This window comes from Coptis chinensis, chromosome 2 (assembly GCF_015680905.1).
Source record: "Coptis chinensis isolate HL-2020 chromosome 2, ASM1568090v1, whole genome shotgun sequence".
Classification (NCBI taxonomy): Eukaryota; Viridiplantae; Streptophyta; class Magnoliopsida; order Ranunculales; family Ranunculaceae; genus Coptis; species Coptis chinensis.
In genome coordinates, this window is record NC_141457.1 from 1,146,678 (window position 1) to 1,171,374 (window position 24,697).

Sequence of the window (24,697 nt, forward strand, 5' to 3'; positions counted from 1 at the left end):
TTAGATTAGATAAAACCACCTAAAGGTGAACAGGAAAACAATTCTGATCAAGCATACACTTCGAAGATCAGACCCACCCAGCTGATGGTTAGCCCATTTTGCTAGGGTGTCTGCATCCCCATTAAAATTCCTACTTCTCCAAACAAAAGAACATGAATTCAAACCCAAAATGTTATATGATATAGAGGTCTTCAGCGTCTCTAGGAACCAAGGACAGTCATCTCCTTGAAGCGCTTTGATCACTTCCCGATTGTCACCTTCCAAAACGTAATTGCTATGTCCCAGCTGTTTAGCCAACAGAGCTGCCACTTCAGCTGCAACCATCTCTGCTTCCCCTGACTCCCTAGCCTTGAATCTCCTTACTGCAGCTCCAACTATATCCCCTTCGCTGTTACTGGCGATTGCTCCAGCCCCTGCCCATCCTGTGTTCCTGCAGAAAGATGCATCAAATCTCATCACTATACAATCATTTGGTATAACAGGAAACATATTATTCAAATCATATTCAGAGAGAGAAGGTTCTAGAGGGTTTAGAGAAGCTTCTCTGAAAGCCTCGAAGCATTTGTCTGCCAATCCTTTGCTCAGTCTGATGATGCGATCCCTATTTGCCTTCCTGTGTTCAAATTTGGCTTCATTTCTAGCTTTCCAAATATGTTGGATCAGGTACATGATGTGTGTCCCAGCCAAGGCTATCTCACTGTTTTTGCTATGGCACCAGGACAGGAACATATCAATTCTTTCCCTCAAGTCTTGGTGTTGCTAGAAGTGATTGATTCCCAATCCCACTTGTGAGCTAAACCATACTGCTCTAGTCCAGTCACAATTGAAGAATAAGTGCTCAGCTGTCTCAAGCTCTTTGTAACAAAAAGGGCATGTGAAATCCCCTTTTATATTTTTTTCAGCCAGCCTGTTTCCTAGAGGGAGCACATTCATATACACTTTCCAGACAAACATCTGGATATAGGCAGGCAGAGGGGTTTTCCATATTTGTTTAAGAGCTATGCAGTTCATACCAGAACTTTGCCCCATCTCAGCGTTTTTATTTCCCCTCAGAAAATCATAGACAGACTTAACAGTGAGTTTTCCAAACCTTTCCATAGCCCATATCATTTTATCAGCTGTTGCCCCCTCTGGTCTGACAACAATCTCTTGAATCAGCTGACATATGAATGGGTGGAAGTGCTGATTAAGTTTGGCTGAGTTCTAGCCACTATTATCTGACAGAAAGAGGTCAGACACATGCAAATTGGACAGAGAGTCATCCATTACTCCCAATTCTTCTAGAGTCACAGGCTTACCAAGACATTTTAGCCATGGATCCTTCAGAATGGAAGTAGAAGATCCCTGTCCTATTCTCCATATCAGCCCCCCACTTATGGAATTAAAAGTTTGATGTATGCCCTTCCAGAAGTAGGAGGCTTGATCAGGAGGTTTCTCCACATCTCCTATCCATTTCTTTCCATAAATACTGAACATTGTCCTAGTCCACAGAGAATGAATGTCTGTGGTTGCTTTCCAGGGTAGTTTGGCTAACATAGCCACATTCATATCTCTTGTTTTCCTGAGCCCCAGGCCCCCTTCAAGTTTGCTCTTACAAATTTGATCCCACCCTATGGTGTGAACACTTTTTGATAGATCTGTTCCATTCCACCAGAAATCCCTACAAGCTTTGTCTATCTTGTTACATGTTGAGACGGGCAACAAGTAAGTAGACATGACATATAGGGGGGTGGCTTGGATAACAGCTTGGATGAGTGTAGTTCTCCCAGCTTGAAACAACACTCTGGCTTTCCAACCTTTGACTTTCCTATGGATTCTGTCCACAAGAAAGTCAAAATCCTCAGCTTTTTTCCTAGACAGCATAATGGGGACACCAAGGTATTTCTCTTTTGGGTCAAAGTTCCTCATCTTCCAGAAACGTTTAAGCTTAATCTTTTGTCTATAATTTACATTTCTGCTGAAGAAAATACTGGACTTTTCAAAGTTAATTTTCTGCCCAGAGGCTTGACAGTAATCCTCAAGGATCTTTTTGAGGTGTCCACTTTCAACAAGATTAGCTTTAATGAATAAGATTAAGTCATCAGCATAGAGCAAGTGTGTTAGGGCCGGAGAATTTCTCCTTATCTGAACACCATGAAGCTCATTGTTGACCTCTGCTCTAGCAATCATCCTTGAGAGGGCCTCCGAGATCAAGATGAAGATATATGGGGATAGGGGGTCCCCTTGTCTCAGCCCTCTCTCAAGAATCACCTTCTCCAAAGGAGAGCCATTAAGCATAACTTGGAATGAAACAGTCCCTACAAGCTTTGTCTATCTTGTTACATGTTGAGACGGGCAACAAGTAAGTAGACATGACATATAGGGGGGTGGCTTGGATAACAGCTTGGATGAGTGTAGTTCTCCCAGCTTGAAACAACACTCTGGCTTTCCAACTTTTGACTTTCCTATGGATTCTGTCCACAAGAAAGTCAAAATCCTCAGCTTTTTTCCTAGACAGCATAATGGGGACACCAAGGTATTTCTCTTTTGGGTCAAAGTTCCTCATCTTCCAGAAACGTTTAAGCTTAATCTTTTGTCTATAATTTACATTTTCTCAAGAAGAAAATAATTGGACTTTTCAAAGTTAATTTTTCTGCCCGAGGCTTGACAAGTAATCCTCAAGGATCTTTTTGAGGTGTCCACTTTCAACAAGATTAGCTTTAATGAATAAGATTAAGTCATCAGCATAGAGCAAGTGTGTTAGGGCCGGAGAATTTCTCCTTATCTGAACACCATGAAGCTCATTGTTGACCTCTGCTCTAGCAATCATCCTTGAGAGGGCCTCCGAGATCAAGATGAAGATATATGGGGATAGGGGGTCCCCTTGTCTCAGCCCTCTCTCAAGAATCACCTTCTCCAAAGGAGAGCCATTAAGCATAACTTGGAATGAAACAGTGGATAAGCACTGGTGAATCATGCTTCTCCACTTGTTTGTAAACCTAAGTTGTTCAAAGATGTTATTCACAAAAGTCCATTCCACCCTATCGTAGGCCTTGGCCATGTCTAGTTTAAGGGCACACCATCCCTCTCCCTTATGTTTCATGTTTTTCATATTGTGGAAAACCTCACAGGCAAGACCTACATTGTCCCCAATGCTCCTTCCTTTGATGAAGGCCCCTTGGAAAGGAGACACAATCCTATTCAACAACCCTTTCAGCCTATTGGCAAGAACTTTTGATACAATCTTGTACCCAAAGTTGCATAGGCTGATAGGACGAAATTTGGAGGCATGATCAGGGTTCGCCACCTTAGGTATCAAGGCAATGTAGGTCTCGTTGAAACTAGGATTAAGTTGCCCATTGGTAAAGAAGTCTTGCACAAAAGCCACCACAGCTGGACTAACAATATCCCAGCACTTTTTATAAAAAACACCTTGAAAACCATCTGGACCAGGAGCTTTAAGGCTGCCCATTTTATTCACCACCTTCCAAATGTCCTCCTTACTAGGGACACTAATGAGAATCTCATTCTCTCTCTCACTCACTATTCTGTGGAACAGATTCATAATCTGATCATCCCTTTCAGGTTGATCAGAATGAAAAATCTCAGAAAAATAGTGGTTGAGAGAGTTTCCCACAGCAGTTCTCCCTTCCTGCCAAATACCATCTTCATTTTTTATTTTCTCAATGTTATTTTTTCTCCTTCTATATATGGTTGAGCGATGGTAGAATTTGGTATTCTTTCCCCCATCCTTAATCCAGTCAGTGGAGGACTTTTGTTTCCAAAAATCCTCCTCCTTATCATACCAGTCCAGCAGAGTCTCTTTCAACTCTTTTGCTTTAATATAATTCTTAATAGAGAAAGGCTTAGCCAAGACCTTGTCCAGCTCCTTATGAGTAGCCTTGATATTCGAGAAAATGTTACCAAACACAACTTTATTCCACACAGACAGATCCACCCTAGTTTTGTTAAGCTTATGTATCAAGTTGCTATCAGGAAGGTCATGAGTTATAGCATCCCAAGCTTTCTCTATCACAGGTCTACACATATCATTAGTGAGCCACATATTAAAAAATTTGAAAGGTCTAGGATTATACTCCTCCCTGTTAACCATCTTAATAATAAGAGAAATATGGTCAGAGGAGGCATTGGCCACAGTCTGGACAAGGGCATGAGGGAACAGAGTTAACCACTCAGGAGAGGCCAAAGCTCTATCCAGCCTTTTAAGAACATGGGCTCCAGGTCTACGATTATTGCTCCAGGTGAACTTGGGTCCCTTAAAACCCAAGTCCACCAAGCCAAGATCATTAATTAAGCTGTTGAACTCCTGCATACTCTTGGTAAAGATACTTCTCCCCCCCACCTTCTCATTTAACTGAGTTATGGCATTAAAGTCACCAAACAAAACCCAAGGGCCAGGAATCAGAGGGGCTAGTCCCCTCAACTTATCCCAAACCTTTTTCTTATTGTGGGCAGCTGGTTCCCCATAAACAAAAGAGAAAAATCAGTCAACAGGACTGAAATAATTTGAAATTTTACCTGTGACTTGATTGCGAGATGCCCCTAGAATCTCTATGTCCACTCCTTCTTTCCATAGAATTGCCAGACCTCCACTTAGACCTTGTGCAGGAACCGCAAAATGTCCACTCTGCTTGAGCTTCTTACTTAACCTACCAATACCCTCTTTGCTAGCTTTAGTTTCTGCCAAACACACTATATCTACATTGTGCCTAGCCATCAGGTCCTTTAATTGTTGAACCGCCGTGGTGGTACCTATCCTCCGGCAGTTCCAGGCGTGGATCGTCATGGATACCAAGGCAGCTGTGATGGGACAGCCGTCGCGAACCCTGGAGGAGTATCCAGACCCCCACTGTAAGAGTTTCCCCATGCTTTGCTCTTCCTCCATCCTCTGTTCTGAACATGTCTTGCTCACTCCAGCATATCCTTGTTCCCTCTGTGTCCTTTGTGTTCCTTGGACTTCATTTCTATCCACAGTTTAGTCATCGATAGCCAACAGTGCTAGTTGGATTACTAGCTCTTCCTCATGTCCATGTCTACCCCTTTGATTCTGATTACCCCCTTCTTTTTCCAGCTCCTCTTCATTATCCGAAAAATAAAATTCCATTGGTACTTGATGTTCCCCAATCATCTCTTCTGAAATTCCTGACTCATTTGCTGTTGTATCCATCGTCTCCTCCGATGCAGTTAGGGTAGGATCTGTAGTAGAAACAATATCAATATACTCCTCTGAGGAGTTAGATATGGCTGAATCACTCGATACTTGCACTATATAACCATTTTCCGGAATCAAGAGGTGCCCTTTCCCCTGATTTCTCATCTCAGCTGCCTCTTGCTTAGCTTTCTTTGACCTTTGTTCTACTACCCTTTTGCTTCTCCTAACCCATCCAACTCCCCCATTCAACACCATTTCCCCTTCCTTGACACAACTCAGATCTAATTTTCTCTTTTCTTTTCTTTTAAAGATCTCTCCTTGCTCCCTTTCGTCTCTTTCCAGCCTTGCTTTAAGCTCAGCTCTGGAGCCCTTTTCTCTTCCACCTCGGGAAACCATGAGTTTAAAGCCTCTACCACGTGTTGGTCTGTTGTGGTTGGTTGGTTGCTTGCCAGCTTGGTCCTCTTGCATATGTAGCTTCTGGCTTGGTTGGCCTGATACAGATCTTTTGAGGCTCGAGGCACCATTTTTGAAAACAAGCGTAGGTTTTTTGGGAGATGGATAATCACTCTGCTCACCTAATCTATCTTCCTCTGTCCTACTCCTATCGCACTCATCAGCCATTCCTTCCACCTGATCTCCTTTATTAGCGGTATCCAAAACCCAAACCGCTTCTACGTGAGAGGCCTCCATCTTATTATCCCAAATCTTTCCAGAGTGGGTTAAGCCCAAAGTCGCTTGAGCATCCATCATCACGAGACCTAGACTCATCTGGTTAACTTGTGGGCTTAGGTGTTTCCCCCTTTCAGTTAGGTCCTTTAGCCCATTTCCCTGTTTCTGTACTTCTAACCTTTGGGCCTGAGGCCCATGTCCTTGTTCCCCATTTGAATTGGTCTCAGCTCCTATGGCGACCTTTGACTCACTAGCCGTTGGGGTATCCGTTGAGGTAGCCGTTGAGACTGTAATTATGAATCCTGTTCCTGACACCATTGCTCCTTCCTTGTTTTTGTCTTTTTCTTCCCCTGTGTCAGCTGCCATAGGCCCTACCCAGCTGTCCTATTTATTCCTTACCATATTTTTCCTGCCACCATATTCCCAGATCATTCTTTCCGATGCCGGAGTTTCTTCAAATCGAAGCTTAGATGGGATCCCAGCTATAATAAGAGATTGTTTCCCTGTAAAAGCAACTCCATTGTAAAACTTATTGGCTTTAATTTGGCTGTTAAAATTTTGTTTGACATCCTTCAGAGATCCTCCACATTTCATCAGATCATATCGGTGTTGATTGCGCAATCTACATGCTAGCTGGCCGTGTCCAATAACACCGCAGAAATAGCAAAACAACTCCAACTTCTCATACCTGAATCTAACCACTATCTCTTCTCCTGTTTCCAACTTGATCTGTTGGTCCTTCTGCAGTCTTTCTTTAACATCCATCTCTATTCGGATCCGAGCTACTTGTTGATTGAACTCAAGTGGACAGGATATGTCTACTTCCAAGACCTTCCCCAGCCCAGCCCCAATCTTCCAGACATTATCCTTGTTTATTCTTTCCTTTGGAAGATCCCAGACTTGTACCCAGAAATGGATTAGGTCAAACTGGTAGTCATCTAAACTCCATCCTCTACACCATGCCTTTACAGAAAATACCTGACCTTCCAACATCCACGGGCCATTATGTAGCACATGTTGCCATTCCTTATCAGATTCAAAAACCATCTTTACATGTTCCCTATCCAGGCGCTCAAGAGTTATTCTGCCTTTTGTTTGCCAGATTCTATGGATATCTTTTCCGACCTCCTCCAGCTTTAGTGGGTATCTACCAAGAAACTTTCCAATCAGAGTAAGCTCCTCAATGAAGGTTTCCTCTATATTAATGCAGTTGAGCTCTAAAACTTTAGTCCTTTTCTTTCCAAAGAACAGGTTTTTCATGTTCTGTTGAAGGGTCTCAATCTGATTGGTGTTGCTATTATCTTCTTTCTGGACTATTTCTATCTCAGTTGAGATGCTCATGGTTCCCCTGTTCAGCTGCCAGCCCAAAAATACCTCACAACCAGAGTTAGATACTCCACTATCTTCAGGCCAGGCCTTGGCTCCAAGCCAAAGAAAGGACACAGCGTTGTGTAAGAACCCAAGGAAAACTAGAAACGGGGGGGGGGGGGGGGGGGGGGGGTGTTAGGGGGGAAAAGGAGAAAGGGTTTGGGGGAGGAGAGAGGGAGGAGGAGGTTTGAAGTTATGGCCAGAGCAAGGTAGCCCCAAAGGAAGAGGAAAAGTGCTGCTATCTCCCACAGCAAGGAAAAGTGCTGCTGAAGCTATCCATTTGTTGGTTACTTAGTTGTTCATCCGAACAGGTGAAGAAAGTGTTTTTTAGTTTTATTATGCAAGGCACTGTTTATTGGTACAAGATCGATCCCAGCAAGAGCCAAATTATTGACACCTGTATAACTCCGGTTTGTACAGTTCCTTATCCTGAAATCGGTAAGTGTAGTGCTTCTGTCGCTCTAGGGTCTAAGATCTTTATTGGTGGGTGGTATTTATTGCGAAGATTATGAAGATTATGATAATTGTCAAGGCTCTACTGATGTCTTCTCCTTTGATACTACTAAAAGCAATGAAGAAGACAATTTTGAATGGCCAAAGGAGGAGAGACACTTGCTTGCCAAGAGGTGTAACCCTGCACTAGTTGCTACACACGGCAAAATCTATGTGTTTGGAGATAATTATTTTCATCCAATACCCTGGGCTGAAGTTTTCGACACACAATCGGACATTTCCTCCCCCCCTTCCTGACCCTCCTCCATGTGAGCTCACTGATGATTCTCATGCTGTGTACTGTACAGCTCTTGTTGCTAACGGGGATAAGATTCTTTTATTAGTGAATCAGTCTGTTTTCTGTTTTGACGTGATAATAGAATTGTGGAGTCAAATCTCAATGCCTCATTATGATCGTTGGTCTGAAAGACCTGCCACTGTCGATGATCTTATGTTTACTTTTTCTCTAGGTGATGTGTTTGTTTATGATTTGGCTAGTGAGATTTGGTTTGGAAGGCCGGTCCAAGGTTTAGATATTGTTTCCACAAGTCTGCTGGCTCCTGATGAACTTCGGGATGGACAAGTTGTTCGAATGGGAAATGGATCTTTGTCTGTTATTTGGTACGACAACTGTCCTAAATCTATGAAACATTGTGGCATTCGGTGTTTGAACTTTGGAGTTACCCGGGTTACCAACCCAGAGCAGGGAAGTTTTTTGCATGCCAATGTTCAGGCTCGCTCAGCTTATTGTATTGGTAGTGGAGACTATTTCACTGATTGTTTTGTAATGTAATTTGTATTTTCTTATTGAAAAGAGAAAATTTAACAAGATCCCTTTTGTTTTAGTATAATGTTAAGTTTGTTGTGTTTACATACATAGAGAATATCATAGTAGACCTTTACCAGTAAAAAGCAAAGAGAGATCTCCTCGCTCCGGTGATGCATTTTTAACCTCCAAACCTTTTTTCACTTGCCTCACTTTTGTCCTTGGTACAGAGGACAGAGGTTATGGTCCTGCTTTGCTGTTGGACTGAGGATAGAGCCATCTCCTCGCTCCTGTCCTGCTTCATTGAGCTAGAGACCCGAGTGCAGCATTCGTCCCAGTCCATTTTCTCCAGAACACACTTATTTTCAATTATTACAACCCCACGGCTTCATAAATTTCTATATCCCTCGTCTTCAAAAATAATTGCCGAGTACCAAAATCAAACCGTTCTTCATGCAAAAAATGCTCCAAACCCATACCATAAAAAACCACTACGTTTGGGTTTAGTAAACAGAGACGAGAGAGGTTTCGATATGACTAAATGGCACCACTTAAATTGCTTTCCGTCCTCCCTCAATTCAGTTCAAAATATTACTGGCTTTTCATTAGTAACCTCAACTGATCAAGAATCGTTGATAAATTTCGCGAAAAGTCCCAAACGAAAAGCGGAAGAAATCGGAGGCTAAATAAATGAAATAAAAAACACAATGGAAAAATGATTTTGATTTCTCAAGAAAATGAATCTGTTACATTCTCTGTTTATATACTAATCCTAATTCAGTTACAAAATCAGTTGCAGAATCTGCTGAGCTGTCTAAGCTGTTACTTGTCTTGACTTCATTCTCTTGACTCATCTTGACTTTGCGTCTCTGCAGATGCCTTAATACCCCCCTTCAAGCTGAAGGGATTAGAGATCACCGAAAAGCTTGGATAACAACAACTGAAATCTCCGAGAAGAAAGTCCTTTAGTAAATAGATCCGCCAACCGGTGATCCTTTGTACATAAATATTGAACATCAACAACTTTATTTACAACTAACTCCCTTATGTAATGGTAATCTATCTCCACATGCTTAGTGCGGGCATGGAAGATAGGATTATTGGCCAATGCAATAGCACTTATATTATCACAATGAATAAGAGGAGGCTTTAATAAAGGAATATGTAAATCTTGCAACAGAAGGCATATCCAATAAATCTCTGCAAATTGTGTATGTGCTAGAGACCTATATTCAACTTTCATGCTAGATCTAGCTACTGTATGCTGTTTCTTTGCAGACCAAGAAAGGAGATTATTCCCTAGAAAAACACAAAACCCTGTAATTGACCTTCTATCCATAGGACAACCAGCCCAGTCAGCATCAGTGTATGCTTGAATACCAACAGAACTTCTTGTAAACCATACTCCATAGTCAATGGTGCCTTTAAGATATCGATAATTCTTTTTAACTCTCTTGCCAAATGATGAGATCTAGGACAATGCATGAATTGACAAACTTGATTAACAAAGAAAGGAGATGTCAGGTCTGGTCCATGTCAAATATTGAAGTGCACCTACTAAGGACCTGTAGACTGTAGGTTCTGCAAGAATATCACCTGAATGAGAATCCAACTTGCAGCTAGAGGAGAAAGGAGTTAGTGCAGGTTTGGAATCTATCATATTAGCTTTCCTGAGCAAATCATAGGTGTATTTGGTCCGACATAAGAAAATCCTCCGAATCCTCGACCGCTTCCAATCCCAAGAAGTAATGAAGTAATCCTAAATCTTTCATGGCAAATGAAGAGCTCAATTGACTTATGACTTGTAGATAAGCAGCTTTGGAACTCCCAGTAATTAGTATATCATCTACATATACTAAGATATAAGTGACTGACTTCATATCTTGCTTGATAAACAAAGAATGATCTGCTGCAGATGTAGTAAAACCAATAGCTAGCAATGCTTGAAAGAGTTCTTCATACCAGGCTCTAGGTGCCTGTTTGAGGCCATAAATGGATTTTAGCAGTTGACACACATAATGTGGTTTCATAGGATCAACAAACCCTTGTGGCTGCTTCATGTATACTTGCTCCTTTAAATGTCCATGAAGAAAGGCATTGGAAACATCCAACTGCCTGATTTCCCAATTAAAATTGACTGCAAGAGATAAAATAAGTCTGATAGTGGTAGGTTTCACCACAGGACTGAAAGTCTCTAGATAATCAAAGCCATATTGTTGATTGAAGCCTTTGGCAACCAGCCTTGCCTTGTGTTTATCAATTGTGCCATCAGCCCTTTGCTTCAATCTAAACACCCACTTATTGTCAACTATATTCTGAGCTGCAGAAGGGGGTACTAGGATCCAAGTTCCATTTTTCATAAGTGCATTAAATTCACTGACCATAGCATCTTTCCAATCAGAATGTTTGATGGCTTGAGAAAAACAAGTTGGAGTAGGAGGAATTTCAGAAAGAGTAACATGTAAAGCATGAGGTAAATGATGTTTTGGTGTGTGAAAAGCTTTAGGTTTGAATATACCTTGTTTAGCTCTTGTTTGCATCTGATGAGTGTTAGACACATTGCAAGGAGTTTGAGAGGGAACAATAGAAGATGAAGTTACTTTGACAGGTGAAGATTGAACAGAGGGAACAGAAGGAACAGGGGATGGCTTCAATTCAGAAGCAGAAGATACAGAAATGGTAGGGAAAAGAGATACAGGTTTTGAGAACAGTTGAGACAAGTCAATAGCATGAGATGATGTGGAAGTTGTTGATTTAAAAGGAAATTCTTGTTCATTAAAAACAACATGTCTTGAAATATAAACCCTACCAGAATCAATATGTAGACATTTGTAACCTTTATGGTTTAAAGAATATCCAATGAAGACACAAGGTTTAGATCTTAGTTCTAATTTGTTGTGAGTGTAGGGTTTCAACCATGGATAACAAGTACAACCAAAGGTTTTAAGTATTGAATAGTTTGGTTTTCTGTGAAAAATCTTTTCCCAAGGTGAGACAAAAGACAAAGAAAGAGAAGGAAGTCTGTTGATAAGGTAGACTGCAGTAGAGAAAAGATCTACCCAGTATTTTGAATGAATACCAGACTGCGACATTAAAGTTCTAGACATATCCAAAATATGCCTGTGTTTTCTTTCCACAACTCCATTTTGCTCTGGAGTATGTGGACAAGTGAATTGATGAGCAATGCCTGAGGTATATAGAAAATTTTCAAGTTGGTCACTCACAAATTCTCCTCCATTATCAGATCTGACAATTTTGACTTTATGAGAAAGAAAGTTCTCTATAAAGGATTTAAAAGATTCAAACACAGAACAGAACTGAGATTTATATTGTAAAGGAAAAATCCAACAATACTTGGAATAATCATCAACAATAGTGGCAAAAAATCTATTACCATTGACTGAAATTACTGGAGATGGACCCCAAAGATCCATATGTAACAATTGCAAGGGAATAGTAGATTTACAAACTGAAGATACAAAAGGTTGTTTTGTAATCTTTCCTACAGCACAATCATTACAAAAAGAAATTTTACTAGACTGACTTTGAACATCTATGCACTTTGTTTGAGCAAGCTTGTGAAGAATAGGAGATGCAGGATGTCCAAGTCTACTATGCCAAGTTGAACTTGATGCTTTATTTGAAAAGAAAGCGGTTGGAGGTGAATGAACCGATGAGATGCGGATGGCGGTTGCAAAGGATAAAGACCATTCTTAGTTTGTCCTTGAAAAGAATCCTCCCCGATGCCATGTCCTTGACAAAAATGCATTGGGAGTAAAAATAAGCATACAATGATTGTCGAGACAAATTTATGTACACTAAGGAGATTGTGTTTTATAGTAGGAACATGCAAAATATTTTTAAGATGAAAGACATGTTTAGAACTGGAAGTATGAAAAGAAGTAGAACAAAGATGAAGAATTGGCAAACCTTGTCCATTACCAACCAAAGACTTTATCTTTGCCTTGATAATCTGAATGAGAAGCCGATTGTTAAGATCCACCGTAAGGTGATTAGATGCTCCGTGTAGACGATACCGTAATGAATCATTTTTTCGTGAAGTGGAAGCTTGATGTGAAGGTATGAAGTCATCTTTGGGATGAATCATTATGCTGATAAGAACCAACTTGATTAGTATTGTAAAACTGAGAATCTTGATGAGCACTGTGATACTGAGAATCATTAAACTGAGGTTCAATATCATTGAAACTTGCAAGCATGGCAAGTTTGGCAGGTGGTATTCTACCAATGAAGCTGTGATTCATTCGATTGTGACAGTCCAAAGCTATATGACCAAATTTATTACAGATCTGACATTGTGGTCTTGAGGACCCAGAAGTTGGTGCAGAACCTTTGTTATAGCCTCCTCCACTTCCATTATTATATCCATTATATCCATTAGTATATCCTCCTCCATTTTGATAACTTGAATTGTTTCCAATATTATTGGAATAACCTCTGCCTCTATATTGACCATTGCCATAACCTCTGCCATTTCCATAACCTCTGCCATTTCCAGTTCTACCAATTCCTCTATTTGAATTATAAGCTCCTCTGTTTGACACATTGAAAGCTGCAAAGGCTTGATGTATCCGCCAAAGATTGATAAATCCTCTAGTTCTTTGTAGAATTGTAATTTCCTCATTTAGAAGTAACCCATGTAACTCCTCAGCCGAATCGGATCATTGTTTGATCTAGTTCTAATAGATGTGGTAAATGAATTGTATTCATCGGGTAATCCTCTCAAAGTATGATATATCAAGTCGGAATCTACCACGGTGATCCCGATCTTTCGCTAAACTATCGCTGATAATCTTTATCTTTTGAAGATACTCACCATGGATGATTCTCCTTTCTTCAAATCTTGTAATCGATTCTTTAATTGCATAACATGTGCTACTGAGAAATTGTAATCGAAGTCGCTTTTTCTAATGTAATCCATAAATCTCTAGCAGTTGGTAACCCCACAACATAAGGCAAAATTTCCTCCGACAATGTAGCATTGATCCAAATTAACAGCATTTGATCTCTTTTAATCCAAGCAACATAATTGGAATTAACAATATTCATAATATTTCCATTATTATTTGTAAGAAATTTGGGTGGACAGAGATCAGTACCATCAATGAGACCCATAAGATCATAAGTGTTCAATACTGGTAAGAATAACTGCTTCCACATCAAATAATTCTCACGTTTGAGCTTGAGAGGAACCATGTTTGCGATGTTTTGAAATGAATAAGAGCTCGTTGACGGTGGAACAGCAATTGGAGCATTGAATCCTGTGAAATTAGAGCTTTGATTTGAAATTGAACCATAATAACCATGATGTTGATTGAATTGTGAAGAATCTTGATGTTGTTGATGATGAAACCCTTGATTCATATTGAAATTCAAGTGAGAATTCTGTTCTTGATGATGATTTTGAAGAAATGGTGCAGTAACATTGAAATTATTCATAGAATCTTGATTTCGATTAGAAGAAGCCGGATTGAGAGCATCGGCATTGATTTGAGGATTGACTTCATTAACTTGATCATTGATTTGAGGAATTGGTTGATTTTCAACTCCATTGATTGCTAAATTGGGATTTGATGAAGGTAAATTGGGTTGATTTGTTCTTGTCATCTTGATTGATTGAAATTGAAAAATGAGAATTGAGTTTCTGTAGGAGGCTTATTTTTAGCTCGATACCAAAATGAAATAAAAAACACAATGGAAAAATGATTTTGATTTCTCAAGAAAATGAATCATTACATTCTCTCGTTTATATACTAATCCTAATTGGGTTACAAAAATCGGGTTCCAGAATCTCTTTGAAATGTCTAAGCCATTATTTGTCTTGACTTCATTCTCTTGACTCATCTTGACTTTGCTTCTCTGCAGATGCCTTAATATAAATAACTGGGAAGAAAACAAAGGGTGGGGAGATAGAGATGGTGTTTAGTGATTCTGATGTGAAGAATGAGTATAAGGGTATTACATTGATGAATAAATGGAAAGCTTTTAAGACTGTTATATTTTTAGAGAGAGATGAAAGTTTAGTTGATTCTAAGAAGATTGCTGCATTTGATTTTAATTGTGTCTTGCGAAGACTAATGTGAAGATAGTTGGTGAGAATGCATGGTCATTAATGTATGATTGTATGAAAAGTTTGCATGAAGATGGTTATAAGGTTGTAATATTTACAAATGAATCGAATATTGATAGGTGGAAGAATAAAAGAAAAGTTGTGATTGATTCCAAGGTTGGAAGGTTGAATAATTTCATTAAGCGCGTTGGAGTGCCGGTTCAGGTGTTTATAGCTTGTGGTTATGGAGGAGAAGATCGGAGGCCTAAAACTGGAATGTGGAGATTAATGGAGAAGCATCTTAATTCTGGGAACGAGATTGATATGGATGAGTCGTTTTATGTTGAGGGTGCGGGGAGAGTTGGTGATCATAGTGATGCAGATATCAAATTTGCGGAGGCGATTGGACTGAAGTTTTATGTTCCTGAGGATTATTTTGAAGTGTAGACTGATGTTTGGTAAGGCTACTTTAATTTGGTTGTTTTGGTCCTGGATCTAAGTTTTGTGTAGTTTTTGAGCTATACTTGTTTGATAACTCTGTGTGCAACTGTTGAAGTTGCTAGTTCTATTTAACTCTTTGGTATATAAAGGTTTCTGGTAGTGTTCATTATGTTTAACTCTTTGGGACTTAGGTAAAGATTTATGTTGAAGTGTTCTTAACAAAATAGATACATTATAAAACTTTGTTTACTTGATCAGACAACAGGAAAAATTAAAACAGACAAAGTAAGTTTCCAGATTAATGGTAGAAAATGAAGCATCTCGCTTCTTTACTTCTTTCTCCGATTATTCTTTTGACCAGACTAAGCACCTACCTGCTATTAGAATTTGTCCTTGTCCTATCTGAGCAAAACGTCTCTTTTAGTAGGGTTATCACTGCGATCCTTTGTATGCACTCCTCATTCTAAAGTTACTGTAGATTGTAGCAACTGTATGGTTCTATGAGAATATGCGCCCTTGCCAGTTACCCCAACAGGGATTGAAGTGATATTATTACTAGTAGAAGAATACCCTTACTGAGACCTCTGCTCGGGCTTATGATTCGGCTTAGTTATGAATTAGTTACATGATTGCAAATTAGTTCATTATTTTGCTACAACTTATAGGTTTTAATTTGTTGCCACAAAGAATGTTTTGTTCTTAAAGTTACAACATACATATTTCACAAATAGTTGCAAATACAATTCTGAATGTAATTCGCAGTAGTCACAGTCTCTTACTCTCTTATGTTTAAAATCTAAACTACAGTATGTGCTGCTTAGTAGTCAATGCTGTTAAAAAACAGATCTGGAATTATATAACAAAGTTACACCATATTCAAGTAAATAAACATTGAGAGCATAAAACAACAACCTGAAGTCTAGCTAGATTTACAAACCAAAATTTACAGCCAAAAAAGAAAAAGGGGGTAAAACACAGAAGAAGCAGCTTGAAAATTTGAAGTTCTGATTTGGCAACATAAATCTTCTTTCCCAGTTAACAATACCTTCAATAGATAGGGATGTACATGCAGCTTTCCGCAAACTTTAAAAGATTCTTAGGTTGAGGAAGATGAGTAGCCAAACCTGTTGGAATGAATAAAGTATTAAGCACATAGTTCTACAATTTAATAGGGTCATACTTTATGTGAACTAATTTGGTGTGACGAAGCTCACGAAGCTCATATGCATTAGTGGCTACTTTAGCTGCGATATGTGCTGAAAATTTTCTGATATTAGAAATTGGTGGATAAATCATTCGCTTTTCAAGATTTTCTTCCGTCACCTGCCCTGCTAAAGCTTCTGCTGTTTCAAGAGGGAAAAACAAGTAATAAGAGGGTTAGATGTGCAGTGGTTAACTGGTTATTGGCAGTAAAAAGATGCTCATGGAATGAACACAACTCAAATAAGAAAGCTGCATCATAGAAAAATCATGTAGGCATATGAGTATATCATAAGCGTCAAGCTTCCTCTGCTTTCTCTCTGAATCAGTTATTCCTCCTGTCCCGTAGGCCGAAGTTGCGTGAGCATGATTCTATTGCTACACAACCATAGAGCAATATAGCATTTTTCACAATACGTTTGACTTTGAGGGTAAAGAGCTCACTTGTTAACTTTAACTGGCGAAGATGGACGACATCCAAGGAATAATGTTAAAGAAGTATTGTTATCATAGTCGAACTTGTCTTATGAATTGCTCTGTTGTACACTGAAGACCTAAGGCAATAGCATCGAAGAAGGATGTGCATGTTGAAGACTCTAGCAGAAATGCATCTGCCGTTTAGAAAAACGTATTTGCAGAAATCTTCCTTAAGTTGTATAGATATAGCCATATTGGTTTGGATGGAAGAGCGAGGGTCTGGCACCAAACCAAACCAATGTAGTTCTTTCTCATGTCTTCACTTACCAAAAGTGAGTCGGTTATTGGGGGAAAACCGGAAAAGACCAAAATCGAAGACCAAGCTTATGGAAAATATTCCTATATCTTCTTGTTCATTTCATCTTGAGTTTAGTGATCCCTTTTTGTTGTCTCTTATACCTCCACAAAGAAAATCAGTTAATAGTGAAGAGATGGAGTGACGAATCATTGGTAATCTTAGATTTTTAGCTTGGGGTTTTATCTAATTCGATTTCTTTTAGAGTGGGTATTATTTTGGAGATTTGAAAGTGCTAACAGTTGGCGGAGGAGCAAAGTCAGCCAACCAAAGATTGGTATTTGAATCATATACTTGGAGAATAATTTCATTTGGATTCATTTCTTTATCGACTTGAAGGCAAGTATCTCTACTGCCTCATCTTTTTATTTTAAATAAAGTATGTATTTATTCTATTGATGTTTGATATATATGTTAAGTAAGCTTTCGGGTTCAACATAGTTACCGATTATTCCGTGGTTCGTGCAAAGTTTGTGTCAGTCTTGAGTTCATAGGTTATTTGTGGGTTTGGTCTCACTTTGTTTGCTCGAGCAATTATGATGGGCCTAAAATGTTGTCTTGTCGTATTTGTATTCATTGTTGATTCTATGGTCTGATTTGGAGCTACTAGCTAAAGTTGGAGGAAGAACCAATCATCACAAATGGGTCAATGAAATCCAATACCGAGTACCAAGAGGTTTATGTTATATCGGCGAGAAGGCAAGTATATCTACAAGCTTTTGTTTCGTTTAAATAAATTATGACCAAGTCTAGTTTTGACTTAGATGTCGACACTTTTACTGTGCATTTTAAATTGAGATTGGAAGCGTGGATTACAATAATTAATGTGCGTGTAATCCCTTTTCCTGCTGAGTTTGTTTATTGTATGTTGAACCCATATGATTAAACTGAAATTGGTTTTATTTGTGTTGTTGTGCTTTTAGTTCTTTATTCTGACTTGTGTTGATGAATGAATTATTATTTGATGACGATGATGCACTTTCTGAGTTTTGAGCTATATACTATGTAAAGTGTTTGGGATCATTTGCATACGTTGCACTTGTTGAGTTCACTTGTTTTCCACATCTTATATAGTTGATAAATATTTCTACTGGTCAGTATTTGCAAGTATGTATATTTGGAATTAAGTGTGTGTTGGCTCGGTTTTATATGATATGCTTGGTATATTTTATTTAGATTTGAAAAGACTAGTTCGTGGATATTACTTGCTAGGCGCGTGGTTTTTACGCCCTTGCAGATTTTGCAGGTGTTTGAATCTTGACCACGTGGAGAGAGAAGTTGGGATATTATTCGGGTTAGAACTTGGACACTTTATTTTTGTTTTATATTTGTTAGTTATCACCCATAGTTGACTTATTGTAATTGTTTCATTTTGTAAACTGGTTACTTAACTGCCTTGGCACTTGTCGAGACGATCAAGTAGCTGGGCTCTCCGACTAATTATATCTTCGGCTGGTTAGCTAGGATATAGTGGGTTTGGGGGCGTTACATTGATGGATACCTGAAGATCCATCAAAGCAATATATCTTTGCAGTGGGGGTTGGTGTTGGCGGACATTATGCATCCATTTCTTTTCCTAATAAGTGTAGTTATTGACACGTTTAGCGACATTGTGGTTAGTTAAAAATCTTTCTGAAATTAGTAGTCATGTTTTACATAACCTGAAGTTCTTGAGTAAAAACAGCAGGTGGTAGGAGACCTCAAACAGGAGGAAAATTTTCTCGTGGTGATTGCAAAGGTATCCGGAAGTTTGGGGTCGTCGGGCTCTTCTTGGCTAGGATTATCGCTTGGAGGGGCGGAACAAAAGTTGAATTGTTCATGACATATGTTTCTACATAGTGATTTATCCCAATGTAGTCAAAAGAACCCTTAATGTCTTTTGATTCTTGATCAGTAACTACTGGTAATCGATCTCGAACCAACTGTTTCACTGACAAGGGATAATCTCCAATCACTATTGGGTCCATGTACCTGTCATAGGCGGTGATATCAACAACATTGTCAAAACAGGGGAGAAGGTTTAAGAAAATAATCTATGTATTTGTAGTCAAATGTTAAAGAGAGAAACACATGCATACAGGCCGAACGTGTTGTCTAAGACCCTTTGAGTTGCATCCACAACCTCCTGGGAAGAAGAGTAAGGCATGTACCAATCCGAGTGCAAAGATATTCTAATCATCCCCTTTTGCTTTTCCTACAAGATAATAAGCAAATAAACAATCCAGCTTACTCTTACTTACAAGGAATGCTCCCTGAAATCTTTGTATCTGTATCTATATACATCTTTATGTCATCCTTAATTGCCTAACAGCCTTTTCTTTGATCTCTTTGACACAATAAGAAATGTTCTGAACTATTTTCACCTGATACTTTGTTTTGTAGATATTAACAGCCCGCGTGTGTGCGAGGAGTAGATTATGAGAAACAATGTAAGGTTCCCTCAAGGAGTCTCCTCCGGTACAGTTTCCATTTGGTGGTGAACGTCTACCAGGAGCATTAATTCCATTTAAATAGCCATGAGTAGCAAAGATTGAGGCTCTGTTTGGCAGTAGAAAAATTTGTAGTAGCCAACCTGGATTAGCTGATCTAATTCTGTAGATGTGCAACTTAAAGCAGGTTAATCTGGAAGTTGTTTGGCTGCCAATTGTTCTCATCACAAGTTCAGCATGCCCATTGTTTGGTTCACATTGTATCTCATTATTAATCGATAACCTGTTACATATTTGAAAAAAAAATAATAGAACATTATAAGTCAAAGAAAATAATAACTTAAATACAATGTCCATATTCTCACCCAAAAAAAAAAAAAAACAATTCCACAAAATATTTAATTTGAAACAAGTATAACTGGTCATTTCATTCTTAACATGAAACAAATCCAAAGCAAAATCAAAAGTATTACATCAATCTGCATTGTGATAGTCACAATAGTCATTCCACATTGCAATGGCAATAGACTTTCTATAATCGATGCAATTTCTCGTATTCTATTTCTACTAAGGTTTTCTAGATCTTGTCTCCTCATTCGAGTCTCCTTCAAGTTCTTCTTGCTCTCTTTGATCCTTATCAAAAAAATTCATCATTATGTTTCTCTCTTCAGTATGTGATTGTGTAGAATGCAACATGCTATTACTATCTTTACTTGTGTTTCAAACGGATATGGAGGTGGAAGAGCCAAAATAGCAAACCGCTTTTTCAAGATTCCAATGATACGTTCAACAGTATTCCTCAAAGATGAATGGCTTAAGATTGAATAACTCTTTGTAATTTGTAGGATGCAACACTCCAAATTCTTTTAAATGATAACGAGTGCCACTTAAATGGAGCAATAAAATTTGGTGCATTGGCATAGCCCGCGATCAGCCAAATAATATTTACCTACATTTCAAATTAAATCAAATTAAGCATTATGATCATAAACATGTTCAAATAGTATAAAGGGTTTTGGAATATTAAGCATGACAAAAGAATCCACAAGATTTAACATAATAATAAGCATTATGTACCTTGGTACTTGTAATTTGTCTTCCCTTGTTAGTCTTTGAATTTAAAACGCGTGAATCAGAGTCGAACCTTCCCAACCGGCAATAACATATTGAAACTGCAAGTCAAACGAACATGCCACCAAAACATTTTGCGTAACAATTCCTTTCCTATTTATAAAAGGAACTCTCTCCTTTGAACCAATCAATGCAGGGATATGTGTTCCATCTATTGCTCCAACACAATCCTAATAGACGTATATTTTAAGTAATAAAAAAAAAACAAACTATTTAAAATGCATCATGCAATTTAAGTTTAAAAAAAATTATAATCATACGTAGTCAATACCTTAAAATGGATAAAATCTATAACCACCGTCCAAGAATTTCGGAGGAGTACTAGATCCCTGGCTGGTTGTAGAAAATCTTGGATAGTGCTACTATTGCATTCAAGACATTGTTGAAGTGGCGGCTAATAGTTTCTCGAATCGCTGAAAACGTTCTTGAATGGTTCGACACGTTCGTTATGACCAATTGTATACATAAATATTGCTAGTTGTTCCTCAACCTGCATCTTTGTATCGAGTGAGTGAGTAGACCTTTCGTTTGTAAAATATCACACAATCGCAAGAACACGGTTTTTCCATACGAAAGTTTTCTTGGCACCGCACCATGTCCAGTAAGCACTTCTTCAACCCACTCTGCGCCACTAAGAGCCGAAGTGCGGCAAGGAATTTTACTGACATAATATTGATAATAACCAGCTGTTAACATGGTAGTAACACATGCTGCTTGCATTATCATATCTTCTTCATCAGAGTCGTCAGACATAGTATAGCCCCCTCAACAACACATTTATTAAGCAAATAATATATTTAAGTTGTATTACATAACACCTGATAAACATAATTTTCATAGCAAATATAAAAATACTACTCCATTGCATAAATAGAACAAACTTCACGGTCAAATAAGTTTTGCATTCTCATTAAATACATAGAACAAACACATGTTCAATCAAGCAAATTTTGCATTCCCATAAGTGACCATAATTAACAAAATAAATATATATCCAATACGTACCCTTGCAAAATATATACTACTAGACTCATAAAGTCTACGACACCTGGACACCTAATGATCTCCAATAGACCAACAAACAAAGTATGCATTTTTCCACATCAAATATATTGGGGATCAACAAAAAAATAAGTTATAAACTTGCTTATCACTTTTCTTCAAATTGATAAAGCAACCATTCCTTTCGCCTTTCCATACGCAGCCCCATGAACACCCTTGCTTTCTTTTCATCTTCTAAGAAATCCAAGGCTCGCATGAAATCACGGTCATCAAGATCGGGGAATGGCTTCTAATTCAACAATCAACTTTGCTTCCGTGACGATGGTTCAGAATTAGGTGTTGCAATTTCTTTCTTCTTGTTTGCTATTTGGTAAATCTTTGTTGCCATGCTTTGAATAGCATCTACCATACCCTCTCCGGTGCTTTTAGGACGCGGCTTTTAGAATCATGATGGTTTGGCATCATCTTTGGTCGCCTCTTTTTGAGTTGGGCACAAGCTTCAAACTCATCGGTCCAAATTGATCGGTTTTAGAGTATTATTACCCAAATCATCGGAACCAACAAGTGGACTTTGGGACCCTCTCCATTCAGATTCCCCGCATCTTCAGAATATGTTTTTCATGGTTCATAACTTTCTCACTAGGCGCACGACTATGTTTCCCACTAGCCCCACCATCACCAAATATTATGCACAAGTCCTCATATCCTGTAATAGACTTAGTTCTCCAAATTCCGAAATCCGGGTGTGCCTGCATATGGTGAACATAATTTTCTAGTGATGAATTATGGTTCTTTGGAAGACAAAAAGTTCTTAAAGTAAAGTAAGAAAATCACCTTGACATAATCATCCCAAACCTGGTCATCATCAGCATACACCATTTCTCTATCATTATCCCAGCCAAATCCACTTTGATCAATTAAAGTTCTTATAGCACTATGGTTCTTCTTCAATGCTCTATAGTGATTCTTTAAAATTTCTAGATCATAATTGGGACCAAATTTAGCTTTGAACTGCTGTACTATATGCTTCCAAGCATGTTTACTAAATTGGCCATCAAGGTATTGTCCATCATGCACTTGCGCCACCATAAGTTTCATAAAATTTTTATCCATTGGAGGCGTCCACACCGTCCTCTTACTGCTTTGGCCTTTAACATTCTGTGTCTCTTTCTCCATTCTTTCAAAGTTAAAAACATAATAATTCAGTGGTCGAGTGGCGCAAAGAGTATAACCCAAATTAGCTGAAAATATATATAAAGTGCGAGTTCTCAATTCTCTACAATATCACACAAATAAATAAAAAAAATAAAAATAGTTTGGACATCATTGAAATGGATACAGGGAGTGGACTCGTAAGTTTCATCATGTACAACTGATAGGCACACAGCTCTCTTTCTTCTCCCACTAATAAAGCGCCGCCCATTCATCATGTACAACCGATAGGCACACACTGTCTCTTTCTTCTCCCACATGAACTAACCTTAAATTTCGTGAATTATGAAGATAAATCACGACACTATATATATACCATCTAAAACGACATGGCCTGTTAAGGAGTTGCAAGACACCTAAAAAAATAGCACCGTGAGTAGCTACATGCCTAATATATATATAGTGATTAGTGAATCTTAAAATGAGTAGGAAACTATGAGTGTGAGGGCTACAATCATTCATCGGGCAATCTTTTTCACACCGAACCAAGTATGTGCCTATGGGATGAACAAGGGTGACTTGTAAGTTTAAATCCTAAAGTCACCTACTAAATTTAGAATGTTTTAGCACTTGCAATAGCCAGACGCCCGGACACTGTTCCACTTTTTTCCCTACATATTCTCACTCGTTCCTCAATCTCAAGCATGCGGGATGTCTGCTATAGCTTATAGTTTCTTAAGCACATTGAGTTTTTGGTGTGGTTGGTCTATCGACATATAATAATATATGGAACCTCTTGCAATATCCACATCAAATTGGTCGTTTTAGATTTTTAATAATTTCGGTGGGAGCTTGAAAACAGAGATACAAAGGGGGCCTGAGTAGCTTGGGAATTGAATAAATATTAAGTACAGTACTATTAAGTTTCAAGATAGAGTACTCTAAGCCAACTAATTAAGAGAGTACGAGGGTAAGATAACACAAGGTTAGAGTACGAAAAGGTTAGTGGATTTAGGGTAAGATAACACAATTGTTACCAGGGATAACATAAAAGATAAAATATGTAAGATAACAACTTCCATTACCTTACCAATAGCAGAGAGAGAGATAGTAGCAAGAAGTAATCGAGAGACACACTGTTCTTCGGTTTCAGCGGTCTTTTTTTTTTTTTATCTTTCTTTCTTTTTTTTTTTTTTTTTAATTTTCTGTGTATACTCTAATGTAGATCAGAATCCATTGCTTTCCAATGGATACCATTATCCGTAGTTTTGGGGTTGGGCCAACCAACTAATAGCATACGGTCTACAGACTTGGGCCCAAAATATAGGAACCAAACAGAATAACAGGGATAGTGCACCCTAACCCATGAATAGGATGGGCTATACAGGCTACCAAACAGGGCCTGAAGGTTCATTTACGGTAACCCACTTCTTAACCCTGTCACTGAATTGTTTGAAACAAAAGTCTGCAAACTCACCAAAATCATCCCTGAAACAACAGGTAGAAATTCATTAATCAACAAATCATTGAATCTATACTATGGTATGGGTCCTTGTGTTTTCTTCGTACAGTATGTTTAAGGTATTAGTGCCTAACAATGTAGACTCTAAGCTACTTTTTCAGTTATTTCAATATATTCTTTCGAGGTTTTAGAAACATAATGTCCTATGAAATTAAGAGGTACCGGAGCTACTTTTGAATCCCTTTCAGTATTATTGGCTTCTATCGAGGTTATATTGCCAACTTAAAGTCAATTGCTTTGTTTCTGTTATCCAGTTGTAATGCTATTACATTTGTAAGAGTGACCATATCCGTTCCAGAGAAATCTATATGTTTGAAAGTTCAGACGGTAGCTGCATTTGTTTCACAGCATATGTTCTTATTGGTAATTAATCCGTTTGTTGATAATCTTACAACCAAATGCAGTTTAATTTGCTCATGGAAAACTGTGTTTCTACTAGTATCCCCTAGTTTGAGTATAAATTGAGGGTTGCATGGCCATACTAATATATGAAAGTGTGAAGAAGTGCAGTGTAGAATGCTTGAAAATGCA

General features: G+C 38.5%; 3 protein-coding genes across 3 annotated transcripts; 1 reads left to right on the forward strand and 2 right to left on the reverse strand.

Annotated features, from left to right (window-relative positions):
• LOC147514292 (uncharacterized) lies at positions 1–1,110 on the reverse strand. The gene is made up of 2 exons (XM_086584613.1): positions 800–1,110; positions 1–706 (listed from the first exon to the last, which is right to left on the reverse strand). Exons 1-2 carry the CDS (start codon positions 1,108–1,110, stop codon positions 1–3), a joined length of 1,017 nt encoding a protein of 338 aa, XP_086440739.1.
• Positions 1,111–14,349: 13,239 nt separating this feature from the next.
• On the forward strand, positions 14,350–19,574 carry LOC147514293 (polynucleotide 3'-phosphatase ZDP-like). The gene is given in 3 exon segments (XM_086582415.1): positions 14,350–14,525; positions 14,528–14,975; positions 19,313–19,574. Coding segments are annotated over 2 exon segments (579 nt in total). The 5' UTR covers positions 14,350–14,383; the 3' UTR covers positions 14,965–14,975; positions 19,313–19,574.
• Positions 19,575–22,075: 2,501 nt separating this feature from the next.
• Positions 22,076–22,802, reverse strand: LOC147514294 (L10-interacting MYB domain-containing protein-like). The gene is made up of 2 exons (XM_086594361.1): positions 22,327–22,802; positions 22,076–22,241 (listed from the first exon to the last, which is right to left on the reverse strand). Exons 1-2 carry the CDS (start codon positions 22,666–22,668, stop codon positions 22,080–22,082), a joined length of 504 nt encoding a protein of 167 aa, XP_086450487.1. The 5' UTR covers positions 22,669–22,802; the 3' UTR covers positions 22,076–22,079.
• Between the last annotated feature and the right edge of the window lie 1,895 nt (positions 22,803–24,697).

Bases quoted from the DNA above. Each gene is read 5' to 3' on its own strand.
- LOC147514294 (XM_086594361.1), bottom strand. From the start codon at position 22,668: ATGGAGAAAGAGACACAGAATGTTAAAGGCCAAAGCAGTAAGAGGACG. The intron at 22,242-22,326 runs GTGATTTTCTTA...CACCATATGCAG, and splicing joins TTTGGGATGATTATGTCAAG to GCACACCCGGATTTCGGAAT.
- LOC147514292 (XM_086584613.1), bottom strand. From the start codon at position 1,110: ATGATATGGGCTATGGAAAGGTTTGGAAAACTCACTGTTAAGTCTGTC. The intron at 707-799 runs GTTTAGCTCACA...CTGGTGCCATAG, and splicing joins GACTGGACTAGAGCAGTATG to CAAAAACAGTGAGATAGCCT.